The sequence below is a fragment of the Pteropus medius genome, unplaced genomic scaffold, assembly GCF_902729225.1.
Source record: "Pteropus medius unplaced genomic scaffold, Ma_sr-lr_union100, whole genome shotgun sequence".
NCBI classification, from domain to species: domain Eukaryota; kingdom Metazoa; phylum Chordata; class Mammalia; order Chiroptera; family Pteropodidae; genus Pteropus; species Pteropus medius.
In genome coordinates, this window is record NW_024354360.1 from 2,253,598 (window position 1) to 2,273,450 (window position 19,853).

At 44.4% G+C, this 19,853-nt stretch overlaps 1 protein-coding gene across 4 annotated transcripts in view; it reads left to right on the top strand.

The window, feature by feature from the left end:
• Positions 1 to 19,853, top strand: part of SYK (spleen associated tyrosine kinase) — a 78,097-nt gene that overhangs the window by 23,570 nt on the left and 34,674 nt on the right. For 3 of the 4 annotated variants that reach the window (XM_039852145.1, XM_039852148.1, XM_039852147.1), the window contains exons 2-3: positions 12,469 to 12,921; positions 15,100 to 15,260. In XM_039852145.1, the coding sequence (XP_039708079.1) occupies positions 12,508 to 12,921; positions 15,100 to 15,260 (575 nt within the window). In that variant the 5' untranslated portion in view covers positions 12,469 to 12,507. Of the gene's footprint in view, positions 1 to 2,234; positions 2,450 to 12,468; positions 12,922 to 15,099; positions 15,261 to 19,853 lie in introns of those variants that run through there. The other variant, XM_039852146.1, reaches the window with a different exon arrangement.

A 19,853-nucleotide genomic window follows, 5' to 3' on the forward strand; every position in this document is an offset into this window, starting at 1 on the left:
TAACCCCAGTCTAACCAAGAGAAAAACATTAGACAAACCCCAGTTGACGGACATCCTATAAACTTTCCTAACCAGTACTCCTCAAAACTGTCAATGTCATCAAAAACAAGGAAAGTCTAAGAACCTGTCACAGCTAATAATAGCTGCCTAAGGATGCATTAACAGCTGCATATAATGTGGTATCTTGGATGGGGTACTGGAACAGAGAAAAGAAGACATTAGGTAAAAACTAAAGAAATCTGAAGAAAGTAATAAAAAATGGGCTTTAGTTAATAAGATGTTCCTGTTGGTTCACGAATTGTGAGAAATGTACCATAGACATGTGAGATGTTAAAAATAGGGAAAACTGGATGTGAGGTATATGGAAACCCTGTACTATCTTTGCAATTTTTCTGCAAATCTAAATACATTATCAAATTAAAAGTTTATTTAAAGAGTAAAAGAGAGAAAGATGGATAGATACAGTCTCTGCCTTTCTCAAGAAGACAGGCATTCATCAAATAACCACACACATCTAAGTAAAGGTAAATTAAAATTAAATCAGAACTGCAGTCAGAGAAAGCCCTGTGAGGGTGAGATCTGAGGGTGAGCTGGAAGATGGGCATGTTCATCCTTAGATCAGGGGTCAGATCATGCTGAGTCTTTATCAGAGAAGTAGTGTGATCAAGTTTTGTTTGAAGAGTGGATGTGGTTAGAAGGTTAGAAGGTAAGATGGATGGGACCCGTGATGTGTTATTACTAGTAATATGGAAGAGGTTGCTATCTAAGAGGACCTAGATTTTTGTCTCGAGCAGTTACATGGATGGCATTCTTCTGCCAAAGTTCTCAAACATGAGCTGGTGAAAGCAGATCACTGGGACTGACTCCCAGAGCTTCTGATTCTAAAAATCAGGATGAGGCCCTGAGCATTTTCATTTCCTGGAAATTCCTGGTGATGCTGATGTAACTGATCCTGGGGCTGCGTGTTGAGAACCACCACTGTAAGGTGACTAGGAAGGAGTTCTGGGTTTGGCAGGAAAGCCTGAGCTAGCATTTGGATATGCTAATAGACCTGCAAGTCTCTTAAGGCTGTAATTAAGAGAAGGGCTGGCTTTCTAGCACTGGCTCTGCCACTGGTACCTATGTGTTCTTTGGGAGATAACTGAGTTTCCTGAGCCCTATGCCCAGTCAGTGACTTGGGGGTAACAGTACCTTTAGGGGCACTGTACTCGTCAGTTAACACCCTGTGAGTGAGTGAGTGTTTGTGAAATAGCTGCTTCTCTCTGCCATCCTTGTCATCTTCATCACCATCATTCTCACGGTCATCCTGGCCTGTACTAAAGATGTGTACCTAACCTCTTTTGGGCTTAGTTTTATTATCCATAAAATGGTAATACTTTTATCATAGAGCTGTCATCAGGCTGGGGTGTAGGTTGGCTACATGTCCTTAAAAGTCCCCTTGCCGTATCCTAGTAAAGCTATCCACAGAACTCCTTCCAGCTTTAGATGTCTAGAGGGGGTTCTCTCCATCTTGCATCTCCAGTGATGTTTTCTTACCTGTTGTGAACTGAAGCCTGGCTGGGCTTCTCCTGGCTGGGCTTCTCCTGGCTGCTTTTCCAAGAGTGGGAGATGACACAGCCTGGAGCAAGAAATTCAAAAGTCTGCTTACTGCAAAGTATGTAAATGTTTACTAGATGCTTGAAAAGTACCTCTGGTCTCAACTTGAGAGACCTTGCCAGAATTCTTTTGTAAAGTTGTGACTCTCGCTGCTACCACAAGTGACTGAGTACCAGAAGATCTGGGATCAGGGTCAGAAAGAGCTGGCATCAGAAAGAGCTGGCATCAATCACCAGCCTGCCATAAAAACCATGCCTTCCCAACCTCACCTGTTCCCCTTATAAGTTAGCTTCCTGGGGTCTCTGATAAAGCCTTTAAAGAATTTCTCCCCTATTTGAAATTTGATACTTACAATGTCCTAGAACTTCCTAAAAATATGAAATAAACAAAAAAATTTCGTTATGCCCTACTTAGCAATTCAAGATAAAGTTTGTTTGGTAAGAACTCTTGGGCGAGTGCATTTCTGGCCAGCAGTGCTAGCTCGCTCAGCAAAGTCCACTGGCACCAAGTCCATTGACTTGAACTCTTAGCTCAAGTATGTTTAGGTGGATCTACACCCTTGGGGTGTCCTTGCTTCATTTGAATGTGCAATTAAAAGAGGCTGGTGGCATGGGAGATCTGTACTTCTGCTTTCTGGCTAGCTTTGCATGCTGACTGGAGAAGGGAGCAGCCCACTTCCCTAATTACACGCACCACGCAGCAGCAGGAAGTGCTCCAGCTTGTAGAGCCTTGTCTGCTGCTTTCTCTCCCATTTCCACTATTCTCCCTGCTTTATGGGCTTTTTTTTCTTTTCACACTGCGTGCTGTTCTGGGCTTCTGATTCCAGGCCCGTGTTTGGATCCTGGAAAGGAAGGTTAGTCAAATGCGTAGGAATCACGTAAATTCAGAACAGTGATCCTAGAACTCTATACCTGCTGTGGGCATCCATAGGAAGGATACTAATGTCTTAGCAGCTCTGTGCTCTTGTGTTTTCTCCCTTGTTCAGCCAGCACTCTCCCACTGAACAATTGCCAGTAAGAGCTGAAGTGATCAGCCCTTTGCCATCTTAGTTCTTTCCTGCAGTTATCATGTATCCAGACTATTAACCTCCCACTTATATAACTTTTGGCACTTATTTAAGCATTTGGTATATTTATATCACAGGTTTATGAAATCTAAGGACACTATCATAAGTTTCTGTAATATTTTGCAATGAGTCACCCACAATTCTTTAACTGGCTAGAAAAAAATGATGCACTAAAACTCTCTGTTTATATATATACATTCACTAAAACTTTCAGCAGGCATCCACCTTTTTGTTTAAATCAGGTAATTTGCTTTCTGCAGCAGGTGCAGAGTTCCTTTAGGGGTTATGTGAATGAGGGATTTGATCAGAATGTAGAATAGTACCTGAAACTGAAAACTTTAGCCAGGTACCTATGGATCCAACTGGAGAAGCTACATCACTGTGAGGTGACCCGGGCCTTCTCAGGAGCCTCTGTTCTCTGAGTGGGAAGGAGTCTTGGAGAGTCATCTGGAGCAGAACCAAGGAAGCTCGGTCACTTTGCTGCCTTTCCATCTTCCCTGTGTGGTTTGGTCATATGAATAGAAAGCTAGTGAGAGCTATCAGTCACTTTCAATGTGTGTCATCTTGTCTATTATTTTGTCTGTTTTTTGCTTGTTTGTTTGTTTTTAATATTTCCCCAGACTAGAATGAGCAGTGAGGTGGCTTTTGGGACACAGTGACTGGGTGAAATTCATTGGCGAGATGTCCTTGGGCCTACTCAGGGTTGACCCAGGCCTCAGCTTACTGGGGGCAACCCCACCCTTTCTCTCCTGCTCAAGAGAGCATTAATGGGACATTACCAAGTGATACCTTGGATGTGATAGCATGTTCACTGATTATTCACTAAACCTAGCTCTCTTTTTAATAACCAATTCCTCATGCATACCCCTTGCTTCATGGTGGGCATGCCTGTGTGATGTAGTGTGGAGGGGAGCTGTAGTGCGGAGAGAACCTTCTCTCCCCTGTGGAGTCAGAGCTGGGTTTGCTCGTCTGGTGTTAGCAGAGAAGGCACAAGGGACTTTGGCCACCTCAGGCAAGTACTGTGGATTATGTCTCTCTATGCTGAGACCACAGCTCTGTGTTCCTGCTGCAGAAAGCAGTGCCCACAGCCTTTTGCAGACCAATCAAGGCTGGTCATTTTCTGAGGCTTTTGGGGTAGCCCCCCTGAATCTCCCTTGGCCTATTAATTTCTCTGAAACTGACATCTAATTCCTGACCAGCCTAGGCAGATCTAGTATCCCTTGAGACTGGGTTCTTTCCCCTTTCTTATGCAAATTAATTGAACCCACAGATGAAATTTTTCCTCTGTCTAAGTCCTAACACTTAATTTTCTCAGATTTGAGCTGCAGAGGAAATTCCCAGGCAAATTTTATCAGGGCTGTTTTGCATTGAGGTGGTTGTGTGGCTTTGGGCGTGATAAACTCAGATAGCTTTTTGCATCTATCTGATTTTGTTCCCCTACATGGTAGAATGTGGCAGATATTGTCCGAGGTGTTGTTTCCCCAGAGCACCATCCACTTCTTCCACTGTCTCCTCAGTCTATAGTAATTGGGGAGGCTCTGTGGCCAGTAGTGTGAAAGCAGCCACCTTAATATGATAAGCACCATTGGCAGTGTCCTCTACAGGAAGCAGGAGATGCACTTTGTGGTTCGGTGCCATGGTTCTGTGGGTCTTAGGAAAAGAAGAAGCCTGAATCACTAGTTGGGGCCTCTGATAATCAGGACAGATAGGGTTAAAAAAAAAAAAAAGGAGTACAAAGGCAAGCTGCCTCTTCTGGTTTCATGCCAAGTTTAAAAAACACTGAAACAAACATAAGTTTAGGGAATAAGGATACTACAATTAAGAGCACAGTCTTATACCGAGGCAAAATGATATATTTTTATTGATGAAGATGGGTCTGTTTAGGAAGTAGAGAGAGTGGCAGAAAGTTACTTACAGTTGACCCTTATTATTTATGGAGTTCATATTTACAAATTCACCTTCTTAAAATTTATTTGCATCCCCAAATCAAAACTCACTGCACTTATGTGGTCATTTGTGGACATGCACAGTGGCAAAAAATCTGAATCACCCAACACATATATTCCCAGCTGAGGTTGAAGGAAATGATTTTCCGCCTTCTTGTCTCAGCTCATACTACAAACGAGTGTCATTTTCATGCTACTTAGAGCCACTTTTTTTTTTAATTTTGCATTTTTTATGCTTTTTCTGGGTGATTTTGCTGTTTGAATGGTTCCCAAGCATAGTACTGAGTGCTGTCTAATGATCCTAAGTACAGGAAGGCTATGATGTGCCTTATGGAGAAAACACGCATATTAGGTGAACTTTATTCAGTCATGAGTTACAGTGCTATTGGCTGTGAGCTCAATGTTAAAAAGTCAACAACATACTGGAAATAAGTTTATGTAAACAGAAACACACATGAAACAAGGTTGTATATCGATTGGTTGACTAAAATGTCATAACCACAGGCTTGCAGGAAGATAACTCTGTCTTTCTCCAGGAGCAGTGGTTCAGTATTTGAAAAGTCAGTGACTTTATAGAACATAACTACTGTGAATAACAAGAATCGACTATAAGATGCGTAAGATGAAGAAAATAGAGCAAATGTAGTAATATTGGTAAAATAAAAAGAAGAGAAAGAAGGAAAGAACACTGTGAAGGTTGGTGAGTTATAATATTGTTAGTAACAATAAATTAATCTGAACTTTGGGATCTGCCTCTGGTCCTGGTTCCCAGGCTCGGATATTGTGGCCCTTGAAGGGTTTAGGACCCAGTGCCTCTGACCATCTTCTAGAGCTAGAGGTGGAGATGAATGAAGACAGAGGGAGGTGGAAGCTTCTAGGAGTTCACACTGGCTGCGTGTAGCTCAACTCCCTCCTTCCTGACATTAGCAATTTACCTACTCATCCCTGCTCATACTGCAAAGTTTTATTCTGACTCTGCCCAAGCTCAGCCTCTGGTTACCTTCCTTCTGCCCTCCTTAAGATTATGTGGCCTCATTTGTCAACAAATCATTCAGTGTTTATTATTAAGCACCACTGCTTCTCTCACTTGAGCCTATTCCACATGTTGTATTAGTTATATGTTGCTATATAACAGATTACCCTAAACTTAATGGCTTAAAACAGATATAATCATAATTTATGTGGATTGAGATGACTTGGTTCAGTTCAGGGTCTCCCACAAGGCTGCAATCAAATGTGTTGCATCATCTGAAGGCTCTACTTGGGCTGGAGGACTGTCTTCCCAGGTGGCTTACTCTTATAGCTGGCAAGTCATGCTGGCTGCTGGCTGGAGACCTCAGCTGCCCAAAGAGCTGCATGTGTGTCTTCATGACATGGCCCCTGGCTTCTCCTCAGGTTAAAAATCCAGGGACCAGGGGAAACTGGATGGGCTTCTGTGGACTAGCAGGCATCCCGCACTGTCACCATGCAACCGGCCCCCAGTCAGTATGGGGGGTAGGGTTGAGGTGGGGTGGCACACAAAGGCATGGATACCAGTATCTGTGGGGCCTCGGAAGAGTCTTAGAGGTTGCCTGCCACCTCTGCATTCTCACTCTCCACCAAACATGGCAGGGTAGGAGACCCATTCTCATAATAGCCTGTGTTCTGGACAGAAGGGAACAAAATAGTAAACATACTGACCCTCATGGAGTATCTATTCTAATGGCTTTAGGAGGTTATAAGTCTGAAGAGGGCTAAGTAGTGGGATGGGCATATTGACTTCACCTTGTTGACTTCACTCTGGTTGTTCCTCTGCAGGGAATAAAGTTTCCTTCCACCAGAGTCACATAGGTTCCAGACTGCTTTTCAGAGCATCTGGACCTAATCTTTTACTCAGGCTGCCGCAGAAACATGATACTTTAAAGTTATTTCAAATGTTATCTGAAACATTGTATTTATGTTGTAAGCACTGGCTATTCCTCTTAATCTTTGAAATTGCTGTCTGGTAAGATAGAACTACACAAATGTTTTTTTCCAAGCTAAATGTGTTTTAAAAGGCAAATGTTGTGCAGGCAGCCTTAGTCCTGAGACTGGGGAGATGGGCCATGAAAGTGTAGTTGGAAGGAGAGGTTGTAACATGTCAGAAAGGTCAAAAGGACACAGGATATCTTAAATAAAATGTGGAGGGCACGAGGGTGCTAGTTAGATATGAGGGGATTACAAGCATTCGTTTCTGCCAACTCTGGGAGAGCTGCTGGTGGAGCTCCTTGGGGTGGGGCAGGCAGAACCAGAGCCCACAGAAGAAACAGGTTCCCTTCTCGATGCAACCCCTTAGAGTGTGTTGTATGCAGGAGGAAGCACGACTGGCACTATGCAGGATTTTGAGATAAGAAAGTATTGTCTTTGATTTGGTCCAAATCTCCTTCATCTTTATGTGGATGTGCATGCGTCTGTCTAAAAGTATGCGTACACACAAGTGAGTATGCATGTGCACACACACACACTCACACTCCTTTGAAGTGTGGCTGTCCATGACTTTCTCTTCAGCAGGCCACTGTGACCCAGTTCTTCTCTTTTCTACCAGTTGCCTCTCTACACATTCATTGTTACTTCAGTTAGTTCTGGTGACTTTGTTACTTCTCTGACCCCTGACAGAGGTGCAAGCCCGTGGTGCTAATGTGCCCGGGTCACACAAGTATGGATGAGATGCCAGCCCTTTCAGCTCTCAGCCTTTGTTCTGCTGCCTCTGGGACCAGGGCACACTTACCTCCTGGGAGCACCTCCCTTTTTGACCCTCCGTGTCCTTTGCTCAAAGTAATGATGTTAATGAATTGAGAAGGGGATATTCATAAATCAAAATTATTGTTGAAGATGCTAGTGCAATGGAACATGTATATCAGATTCGTAGGATGGCCAAAACCTCTAACACTATAGTTTCCAATCAAGGTAATTTGGCCCCCAGGGAACATTTGGCAATGCCTGGAGGTAGTTTGGGATTGTCGTGATTGAGGATTGGGGGTGCTACTGGCCTTAGTGGATGGAGGCCAGGGATGCTGCTAAACTGCTGATAATGGACAACAAAGAATGATCCAGCCCAAATGTCATGCGCGCCAAGGTTGAGAAACCCTGAGCTAATGTAATGAAAGGTGACATGGAAATAGGTGAAACCAACAAAAGGAGTGAGAGGGGGTGATGCAGCCATCTCAGTGTGTAAATCAAGGCCACTTGTGAAAAGGGCAGCTTTGCATTAGCAGAAGCCCAGTGTGGATACTGGGTTGCTGAGGCCACACCGGCCTTATTTGTGGACAACTGAGTGCAGATCCAGGAGTGTCCTGTGCCCATGTGTGCTTAGATCTCAGAAGTCACAGCATAGAAGCTGTTGCCCTTTCAAGAGGGTTTTAGACAAAATGGAATTGCATGGGGCAAAGTGACCAGGGTAGTAGACTCCCTGGGATATCGTTGAGAGAGGGAGGGTGCATGAGCTTGGAGTGGAGCTGGGGACATGCATCTGAAGACTGTCTGGAGAAGCAGAACTGGAAGCTCTGTGTATCCTGTGGGCATATGGAGGATTGGGGCCAAAGGAGGAGAGGCAGAGCATCAGCTGAGAAAGCCTTTTCTACCAGGCACATCCATCCCAGGCTGGAACAGATCTGTTTAGGAGGCAGTGAACCTCTGCAGGTGCCATGCTCCTTCAGGGCTAGGAATCTAAAGGGAGTTGTTTAGTGTTCTCCAGAGTTCTCTGACTCTGGCACCATGCTCTCCACTTGGGAAAACAGCCTCTGTATATTGAGAGTTTGTGTTACAAAAGGAGTATGCATTCACTGTAGAAACTCTGAGAAGGAAAGATCTGTGTATTTTCATTTAACAGGTATTTTGTGAGCACCTGGGAAGTCCCTAAGTGTTGGTGATGCAGGTCAACACTTCCAGACACTGAATCTTACATTTTAAGGGCAGAAGGGTAGGCTTGTGTTGAACGCAATGAAAGAAATAAACTCTTTGGTGAGATAAAAATAAACAGGGGCATGAAGCCACTTTAGACACAGTCATCAGCATACATCTCTTGAGGTGACATGAGCTGAGACCACAGGCCTGAGAAAGAGAAACCAACCCAATGAAAGTGTGATGGTCAGGGACAGGAAAGGCCCCATCATGTTAGGACAGGAAGGAGGGCAGTATGACTGGACATGATGACCATGGGCATAATTATTTGTGCAAGATGAGCATGGGGCTCAGGCCAAACCATTTAGGGAAGTAGGGTTTAAAGAGGCTTTGGGATGTGATGGGGATGAGTATTGGCTTGCCAACCTCGTGCTGCCTGCTGTGTAGGGAATGGACCATGAAGAGGGCTGCTGGAAAGGAAAACTGGGTAAAACGTTCATCGACACGAGTGAGAGGTGGTGTGGCTTCTACCAGACAGCATCGAGGGAGACAGAAGCCATGGCTCGGGATATATTTTAGAGAAGAGCTAATGAAAAATCACTGGAGACCAGCTGATCTAATCTCCTAGATTCTCCAGCCCCCATTAGAGCATGGTCCCTGCACAGAACTCATGCTTCCCACAGGAACCTATTCCAGCATGGGATGGATGGCTGCATCAGGTAGAAAACACGGTTTGTTTGTTTGTTTTCTGGTTTAGTGGATTAGATGTGAATGATGAGTGAGAGGGCAGAATCCTGCAACACTCTAAGGTCTCAGCCCAAGCCACTGGTTACGGTTGGTGTCATTTCCTCAGTTTGGAAAGTTGGAGGGAGGAACATGCATGAGTCATCAAAAGTCCCATTCTGAGCACGTGAAGGCTGAGTTGTCTGTTAGACGTTGGTGTGGAAACATCAAGTAAACAGCGTTTAGGTCAGGAGCGTAGTGGAGAGAGGCGAATGTGAGTTCCTGGGCATGATGCCCATCGTGCGGCCCTGTGGAAGGAGAAGATAGGGCTGAAAACCCAGGATTGGGTTGCAGAGTAAGAGAGAGAAAGAGCCATGGAGGGTGAGAGGGGGCACAAACAAGAGAGACTGACCCATCAAAGTGAGGGTGTTGGGCTGTGTTCAGTGCTGCCAGAAGGTCAAGCAAGATAGGGCCAAAGGGGTGACCTTGGGTTTGGCTACTTAGTGGTTGATGACACTGAGAAGAGCAGATTCATGGAGTGTGGGAGTGAAGGCCAGGCAGAGGACAGTGGGTGGAAGAGCAAACAGGCACTGCAGAGGTTTCAACACTAAATACAAAAGAAGTCAGTAAAACTACTCATGTTACTTCCACTCTACCCCCCATTCTTTCAGACTTTCTCCTTCTTTCTCACTCTCGGTGTGTATATTATTACTCGTGTGTGTACATATGGCCTTTTAAAAACAAAACTGGATTGCTCTGTACCCCTTATTTTTAAATTGGCTTTTAATCCTACTTGTTATTCAACAAATATTTTTGACCACCTGCCACGTGCAAGAACTGCTCCAGGGGCTGAGATAGGGCAGCGAACAAAGGCATCCTTTTCTTGCTGCCCAGATGAGAATCAAGTTCAGTAGTAAATTATGTTGTGTTAAAGGACTGCTGCCTATGGGGAAATGCTATGAAGCAGGGTAGAATGCTATGAAGCAGGGTAGAATGCTACATTGCCCCAGGCGTCACAAAACATTGTTTCGTGTCACAAAACATTTTTCTATCATGAAATTACACATTTAACCTCTGTCATTAAAAGGCCCCCAAAGAGCAAGTGCTGCTGCAATGTTTTGAGGAGCTCACCTGAAAATAACCTGAAGCTTCCCAGACTGAAAAGCTACCTGTGCAGATGTGTGCCTCTTCTGTTTCTAAGTTTTGAGCTTTTGAATAAAGTGGTTTCACACATGAAGAAGAATAAGAGAATGTTGAAATAGATAATAATAGATAGCAAGTTCTAGGCACTGTTGAGAAAATTATCCTGGTGGCTGTTAGAGTTTGAGCTACAGACAGGGGTCCAAGGCAAAGGCAGATTTAAGCAGTGCCTGTAAGTGAGTACCAGGTATCATGGGGGTGGCTGAGTTGATGGTTGATGGGTGTGTGGAGGACAGTGCGCAGTAGGGAAGCTGTTGTCTGTAGCTGTCTCAACGGTGGCAGGAGCTGTTGAGATGGTAGCTGTATCCCAAGTAAGGCTGAATGCAAAAGCAAAAGTCTTGGGATTTGCCATAGTGAGCCAGAATACTGAAAAATAGGGCTGAGAACAGCAGTGTGCTGACAGGTTCCTGTGGACAGTGGCGGGAACACGGGCAATTATCCCCATCACCAGGGCTTGTGTTCTGGAAAGGAGGTTGGAGACCAGGAAAAGGCCTTGGTTGGGCTCTGTTGGAGCCAGTCCTGAGAAGACAGTGTGTGAGAAAGAAGCACTTAGGGCCTTACTGTTGAGGCGGGCAGGGGCCGAACCTGCAACACAAGTGTCACAGAAGGATTAGCTGGAGAAGAAGAAGCAGAAGAGAAGAAATACTTCCAGAAGACACATCAACTCACACTCTCTCCAGAGAGGTCTTCTTATTAATAGTGGACTGTACTTTAAAAACAACAACAACAACAACAAACAAACAAACAAAAAACCGTATTGAGAGATGAATTTTTAGAAATTGAACAAAGAAAAATAAATCAAATGGTAGAAGCAAGCAAGAAAATTATTTGTACCATCAAATTATAATAAACTCATATGTTATCAGGGGCTCCCTTGGGAGCACTGATTTGACAATATTGCCTAGAAAAAGTCTACTGCCTCTATTGCAGGGATCCCCAGTCCCTGGGCTGTGGACCAGAATGGTACTGGTCCATGGCCTGTTAGGACCAGGCCACACAGCAGGAGGTGAGTGACAGGCGGGCGAGTGAGCGAAGCTTCATCTGAATTTGCGGCTGCTCCCCAGCGCTAGCATCACTGCCTCAGCTCCACCTCAAACCATCAGGCATTAGATTTTATTAGGAACAGCAGTCCCTGGTACCAAAAAGGTTGGAGACCACTGCTTTCTCGAACAGGTATGCTTATGTTTATAGCCACATGCAAGATAATTTATGTTAAGAAGAGGCTGTTTCACATAATCGTGTATCTGCGTGTGTATATGTGTGTGCCTCTGTGTATTTGTGTGTTACTGTGTGTATGTCTGTTTAGTGAAGACATATCTTTCCTGTGACAGGTGTCCTCATCAAATGTAAAACCTACACTATTTCTTCAATGCGAGATGGTACACGGCAGGTACCTGGAAGTGGCCCGTAGGCGTGGAGGGATGGAACAGTGTGCAGCCCAAGGCCTGGGGCTCTGGGAGGGTGTCACTCTTCATGCCTCAGGGCAGCAGCTTGTTGGTCCCATTTCTCAGCCAAAGGTGTGTAAGCTGTGGTGACCACCGTCACAGTTTTATGTGGCGTGTACATGTGCCAGGCACTTCAGCTCCCTGGTGCCTAACTATAGCATATGACACAGTAGACCCCTGGCGTTCAGATGAAGTGGTCATTTACGTCTTCGCTGCACATACTCTGACCAGCAGCGGGTATTCTTCACAGCTGTCTTCATCTCGAGAGAGTGATGGGCACATGCTCGTCTGGGTTCCGCCCTATGCACCGGCTGACCATGGGGCCTCCTCCTCCTCAGCCCTGTTTTGCAATAGGACTTCTCTTTTCAGTGTCTCTAAGAACTCTTTCCCCACCAAAAGGAAGAAATAAAGTTTCGGTGGCCATGTTTGTCCAATACTCTGTTGTCAGTTTTCATATTAAGAATGCGTGTTTGGAAATCTAACGATTATGTGAGCAGAAGGATGGACAGCATGTTAGGGCTACACACCAAGCTTCCCATAAAGGAGGGCCTGTCTCCAGTGTTGAAAGGCTGGTGATGTTACAGTTATTCCTGCTGCCCATGTGCTGACCGATGTCCCTCTTCTTTTTGCCCAGGTGGACACGGTGCACCCTTGGTAGTGAGGGGAGACAAGCATGGCCACAAACATGGCCGACAGTGCCAACCACCTGCCATTCTTCTTTGGAAACATCACCCGTGAGGAGGCTGAGGACTACCTGGTCCAGGGTGGAATGACTGATGGGCTCTACCTGCTGCGCCAGAGCCGTAATTACCTGGGTGGCTTCGCCCTATCGGTGGCACATGGGCACAAGGCACACCACTACACCATTGAGCGGGAGCTGAACGGGACCTACGCCATCGCAGGCGGCAGGACGCACGCCAGCCCTGCTGAGCTCTGCCATTACCACTCCCAGGAGTCAGATGGCCTCATCTGCCTCCTCAAGAAACCCTTCAACCGGCCACCTGGGGTGCAGCCCAAGACCGGACCCTTTGAGGACCTGAAGGAGAACCTCATCCGGGAGTACGTAAAGCAGACCTGGAACCTACAGGTAGGCCACAGCCAGTCCCACCGCTATGCGGGGTCTCGTGCACTCATAGGCTCAGGAATTCCACACAGGCACCCCAGTCTGTGCAGAGGGGTGCTTCAGATAAGCAGCCATCTCCTTAGTCATTAACGTGGGACAAAAATTTTCTCACTCCAAGAAGGCAGCCTTTACTCTTTTGTGGTCACAGTTGAGAGGGCGGCCCCTGCTTGCCAGCGATGTGGGTGTCTTCACCGCAGGAAACCACTGTCACCCAGTTCATGCTGGGTCCTTTCAGGGAGACATCACAGGCACCTCCCATTCTTTATTTACCTAGGCGGGGGGGTCCTACTAGACACATTGATTGGTGCTTGATTTTATAGCTTCTTAACATCTCCTGCAGAACATTCTGTATCAGCACACACATAACTGTGCCAGCCGGTTTGTGGCTGCCTGATATTCCTTCCTACTCACCACAATTTATTTAACTAACACCTAGTGATGGACACTTTTATTGTTTATAAATAATGCTTCCAGTAATATCCCTCTATACACCTTCTTCTGAGCCTTCAGACAGTATCTGCAAGATAACCCTGAACAGATTCGGTTTGCCACAACAAAGGATGTGTGTGTTTAATTTGTGTGTATTGACAAGTTGTCATCCAGAAAAGTCCCAGAGGCTGTGACAACTTATGTACCTGCCACACTCTCAACAGCACTTGATGTCAGGAGTCAACAGGCTGGTTGACATTCTCCTTCTCAGACTTATGAGTTCAGTCATTCTGATTGCACTTCTTGGTGTGTGTACCCTGTGTTCTGCTGTGTTATCTGATACGTACAGAGTTATGACCACACAAGCTTTTGAGGATTATATTCAGTGACTCCCTTCACTCCTTTAATATGTTCTGTACTAAATTCAATCTTGCAGACAGATAATAATACTGTGTGCCCAGTATTTTTTATTAGCATTTATTGGATGCGTCTTAGGCCATCCTTTTACTCTTCTCAAAGTCAAATAAGATTTATTGAGTTGTACTTTATATACCATAAAATTTATCCTTTTTAGGTGTGCAGTTCTATGAATTTTGACAAACACATAGCATAATGTAGCCCCCTCCCCAGCCAAGATATATAACAGTTCTATCTTCCATCAAGCACTCTTATGCCATCCCCCACCATAGCCCCTGGCAGTCCCTCATCTGATTAGTCCTATAGTTTTGTCTTTTCCATAATGCCACATAAATGAAATCACACAGCATGTAGCCTTTTCAGACTGGCTTGTTTCACGCAGTGTAGTGCATTTGCAAGTCAGCTGTGTGGCCTTGCTTGTCAGCAGTTCATCCTTTGTCCTGGCTGAGTACTATTCTATACCCTTTCACTTTGACCCCAATTTGCTTTGTTTTGCAGGCCTCTCTAGTATGTAACTTATCACTTATTGCTTTGGTTATGAAATGAAATGAAACTTATCATTTCATCTGTGAGGCCTGACAAAATTTTCCTGCTCTCCTTCTTTTCTATCTTCCCTCTTCCCTTCCTTCTCCTAGTTTGGGTTGGTTATATTTTTGTTTTTTACCTATTATGGTTCTTTTATAACTTTAAACAATCAAACTTTGCTTCTTCATTTACAACTGTGAAGAATATCTGTTTCTCTCCCACCAAGAACGATGAGGAAGTGAATTCACTTAGCTGTCAGCCTCTTTCCCATTTTTGTTTTCACTTTGTCGTTTCTGCATTGTCAAGGTCTGTCTCCTGGACGTTGCCTGCAGTTTCAGGCAGCAGTATGTGTAATTGTGCACAGTGCAGCCTTGTAGAGGCAGGCAGGAAAGCACATGTCTCTGTTACACACATCTTAAGGCCTCCTAATTGTCAATAAATAATCGGATTCAATGTAGAAAAATCCGTTCCAGTAGACAACGGATCTAAAAAGTGCAGGAGGCCTCACAGATTATACCAGTGGTTTCTAAAGCCTGTGTGGCTTTTAAAAGGCCGATAACCTTAGTATTCTAAAATTTATTTTGTTATTTACACACTTGAAGGTATTTTAATAATATATAAGATCTTACTGGCTTTATTTACTGAGTGAATAAATGAACAAACAAATTTGATTGTATTTTGCCATGTCAGGACTTAGGACACATTGGAAATGATTTCTGTGCCATTTTTCATTTAACTTAGAATCGCTCTGCTCTCCTCCACTTGTGGCAGGGCCAAGCTCTGGAGCAGGCCATTATCAGCCAGAAGCCTCAGCTGGAGAAGCTGATCGCCACCACAGCCCATGAAAAAATGCCCTGGTTCCATGGGAAAATTTCTCGGGATGAATCTGAGCAAATTGTCCTGATAGGTTCAAAGACAAATGGAAAATTTTTGTAAGTATTGTGTCTTTTTCCCTTCACCTCATACTCCCAGGCCTGCTTGGACAACCAGGGGTAACTTGGACTTTCCATTACTGGACCCACACCACCGCGGGAAGTGGCCACACGTTATCACTTGGCACACCATGTTACTGGCCTGCTATAAGACAATTCCAGTCAAAGCTGTTACTTGTAATTCAGCATTCTTTTTGCCTGGTCTGAGTCCAAAGTGAGCACACTTCTTGGGCACTGAGGGACATAATCGAAGGATAATGTTTTTCAGTCACATAATCTGCTTTTAATGGCAAATGTAGGATGTTTAGCAATGTCTGTGGCTATGCCTTCAAAGTACAAACACCACAGTTTGTTCATTCACATTTCATCCAAGATCTCAGACTTTACTTCTATTTTTACTTGGAACAAAGTGCTAGTAGGGTGGATATTAAATAAGATTTGCTGAGAGTAACTCGAATGAAAGGTAGTGCAGGTAGATCACAAGCTGGTTTGTAGACTTCAGCCTTATAACCTTAGAGATAAGGTGAGCATCCCAAGATCTGCTCATCGTTGTCCTTAGTGGTCAATGTAAATCTCAGTTCTAAGGTCCTAGAAATGCAGTCCACCTTGAGGCCACGTCTGTGGTCAAGAGAAGGTAAGGAGCTGTCTTGGTCAGGTGTTAACCTTATTCCCGAGGTGCCTTGGCCAAGGTGACACAGTGGCACTGCCAGCAAGGCACACTCACTTGTTCGTCACTGCTCAGTGACCCTCCAGAGATGCTAACTGGGTGCCTCAATGGACAACTATTCCATTCTTACATTGGACACTTACCAAGGGCAATGTAGCCCCATGATCAAGCATGCAGAATAATACTTACCTAACTTTGTAAACTTTTCTTAGCAATTAAATGTTTTTTTCTAAGTATCTATTTTAAGACTTTACCATAATACCTATTATTTTGGAAATGATTTTAAACATGTACTCTTTAAAAAAAAAAAAGTGATCCTAAAAATAAGTACAGAGCTGCCAGATTGGCACCAGCAATGCCTGGAATGATGGCTTGGGGCAGTGGTCCCCAACCTTTCTGCCACCAGGAACCAGTGCTTCTATGAGAATCTAATGCTTGATTATCTGAGGTAGAGCTGTGGTGGTGATGCTAGCTAGTGCTGAGGAGTGGCTGCAAATACAGATGAAACTTTGCTCACCCACCCACTGCTCACCTCTTGCTGTGTGGCCCTGTTCCTAACAGGCCACAGACCAGTACCGGTCCATGGCTCGGGGTTTGGGGACCCCTAGATTAGTGGATGCAGTAATGGCTACTGGCAGAAACCCCATGGTAGGGGAACATCTTTTCCTCAATGTGTCACCTATCAGTTCATTTCCCCCTGAGGTTTGGACTTTTACTATCTTCTTAGGAATAATGTCCAACACAAATGTCATGGGACTATATATACAGCATCTTGATGTGATTAAGTCAGCCCAAATTGTATAACCTAAACAGTGAGTGAGACCTCCTGACTTCTTGCTGGTTCAAATACCTGCTCTCAGACTCGCTGGAGGACAGCCACAGTCAGGGAGGGCCACCCACTCCGCAGTTAAACAAGAGGGTTGCTGTAAGCAGCACCTGCACTGGGACAGCCCAGGGGCTCTGCCAGCTGTCTATTCCTTCCTCACTGATTCTTCTCAGGCTTCATTCACATTTTCCTAAAGAATGTGTCTCCTGCCTACTTTGCAGCCATTCAAATCAGCTTGTCCTTCCATGAACCAACATTTAACGGCATCCATAGTTGTTTAAGGCACCAAATGCCAGCAGTGTCATGTTGCATTGATTATGGTCATCCCATGTACCTTAATGACACTGCTGACTAACCAGTATTATCTTATATTTTGTTTCTCTTCACTTATTTAATGTCCATCAGTCCCACTTATTCTGAATGCCATAAACTCAGGTACTGATCGCCAACACTCAAAACAGTGTCTCAGTGGGAGAAACCTTTCTGGGTAAAGGGACATTTAAGCTGCGTACTGAGCAGTGAGGAGAAGAGAGTTAGTGGAGAAGGAAAAAAAGTATTCCCAGGCAAAGAAAGTGTCAGTGCAGAGTCTTAAGGGCCAGCACCATGACCTGAGCATGGCTTGGCCAGGAGTGGGGACAGGAGTGACAAACTGTGCAACAGGGAGGCATTCGCACCAGACAGGAATTCCCTTCTACGAGGGTGGATTGTCCACTCAGGAACACTTTGAGAGTGAGCAAGGAAGAAACGTAAATTAGAATAAAGGATGAAGAATGAAGGCTGTACCTTCAGTTGGGTTCCACAAGATGGATACAAAGTCCAGAGGAGATGATATAAGCACTGGTTTTCAACCTCGTATGTGTTTGGGAACCACATGGAGGTTGGTTAAAAGCACAGATTACCGGGTCACCCCAGCCCCGAGTATTAACTCACTAGGTCTAAGTTATTGCCCAAGAGTTTGCATTTATGACAAGTTTCCAAGTCATGTTGACCCTGCTGTCTAGGGACCACATTTGAACCTATTGGAGATGCCCGATACCTACCTAAGCTATAATAAGAACAGTGGTCATTTGAGATTTTCAGCATTCATTGGAGGGTCTCTAACCATATGTGTAGGGAATGTTCTTTCAGCACACCCCAAATACTGTATTATTTGACTGATTGAGACAGAGTTAACCTTAAAACTACTTCTACTTATAGAAACTTAAGTGGGATAATAAAAAAACTCAGGCCATGAAGTCAGACAAGCCCAGCCACTTGCTAGCTCTGTGATTTAAACCATTAATTCATCTCTCTGACCTCAGTTTACTCAATGGAAAAATAGGGAAACTAATGTTTTTTCTGAGTTGTTTGGGTGATAAACACGGTAATGTGTAGGGGATGAATTGAGAAGATCTAACATATGTTTAACAGGAGCTTCTGAAAGAATAAATGGTAAAAAAGAAAGATAGTAATATTTGAAGAAAAAATGGCTGAGTATTTTCTAGAACTGATAAAGAAAATAATTCATGGTTGTAGGAAGCACAGATACCTGATCGCCATTGGCTTAAGATTTATACAACCATGAATTATTTTCTTTATCAGTCTAGAAAATAGCCATTTTTTTCTTCAAATATTACTATCTTTCTTTTTTACCATTTATTCTTTCAGAAGCTCCTGTTAAACATATGTTAGACCTTCTCAATCCATCTCCTACATTCCTTCTTATTTTCTATTGTTTTTTCTCTGTGTGCTATGGTAATATCTTTAGATCTGTCTTCCAGTTCACTAACTTTTGTTTCATCTGTGTCTAATCTAGTAAGCTTATTCACTGATTATTTCCCCCACCAATACATTTTTTTTTTATTTCTAGCAATTTTATTTGTTGTCATTGTAGTTTTTTAAAATATTCCTGAGCATTTTGGGGAGTATCTCTTGCTTGCTAGTTTTTGTGATTTCCATCTTGTTTCTTTGAACATTTCATACATAGATAATCTATATTTCACACCTGATGATTCCAGTACTGAAAGTTCTTGGAGATATAAATCCCTATCTTTCCTGCTCTCTTTCCTTCCCTACTCCCTCTATTGTAACTCATGCTTCTTTATGTTTTGGGAAAATTTGTACTATAATCTTTAAAAAGGCAGATGAACGAAAGAATCTTGGCATGGCCCCAGATTTGGACCTGTGTTCTGCACTGATCCTACTTTCATTGTTCGTATGGAATGCACATGCGCCTTTATTTTGCTATGGTGCGAGGCAAAAAGTACCCAGCAGTTTCATTTTCTTTTATCTTTGTTGGATATTAGGACTGGTACCTCTCCTGAATTAGGGGGCTCTTGTCCTTATATCAGCATGCATACTGTCCAGCATGTCATTCCCACAAACTCTTCTTCCCTACCCCCCAACTCTCTGTCTCTTAGGAAGCTGCTATTGGGCCCCATGTGGCAATATCTGACTACCTGATACAGCATCAGGCCTGAACAGAAGTGTGAATGCCAGCCATGGATTCTCCTCTCATCTATCTGTATGGCCACCACAGCCACAGTGACTGTCTATCTTATGCACATGACACATCCCAGGTGCCCTCCTTCCTCTCCAGCCAGCCATGCTCTGCTCTGCCATGGGAAAAAAAAATGCATAGGAGAATGAGAATTCATGGTGGGCTAGGAAGTGCCCCAGCTGTTCTGTCTGCAGCAGACACAACGCAATGTACAGATATCTTGATAGGTCTAGCCACCTTGGGGCGTCCCACCACCTCCTGAGTCCTCACTTCCCCACTAGTGTCTGGGCATCACCACCACATATTCTCTCCCATCCAGGAGGGCATAGAAGTTCAGCCCCTCCTTGCAGAACCAACACTCTCCTCACCTCACCTTTGCCAAGTGTTTTCACGTCTGCGATGTGCAAGGCCTGCTCATCACAGAGCCTAAGTCTGTCTGCCTTAGAGAAGGGTGGCTCTTCTGCCCTCTCACCAAGGAGAGTCACCATGCCACATGACAATAAGACAGTCTTAAGGCCAGTTAAGAAAGCTTTGCAGCTTTGCTCCAGTTCAAAGCACTGAAATCCCACTCTCTGTAATAGCAAAACACAAATCTGCTTGACTCTTCCAAGAGACATAGGG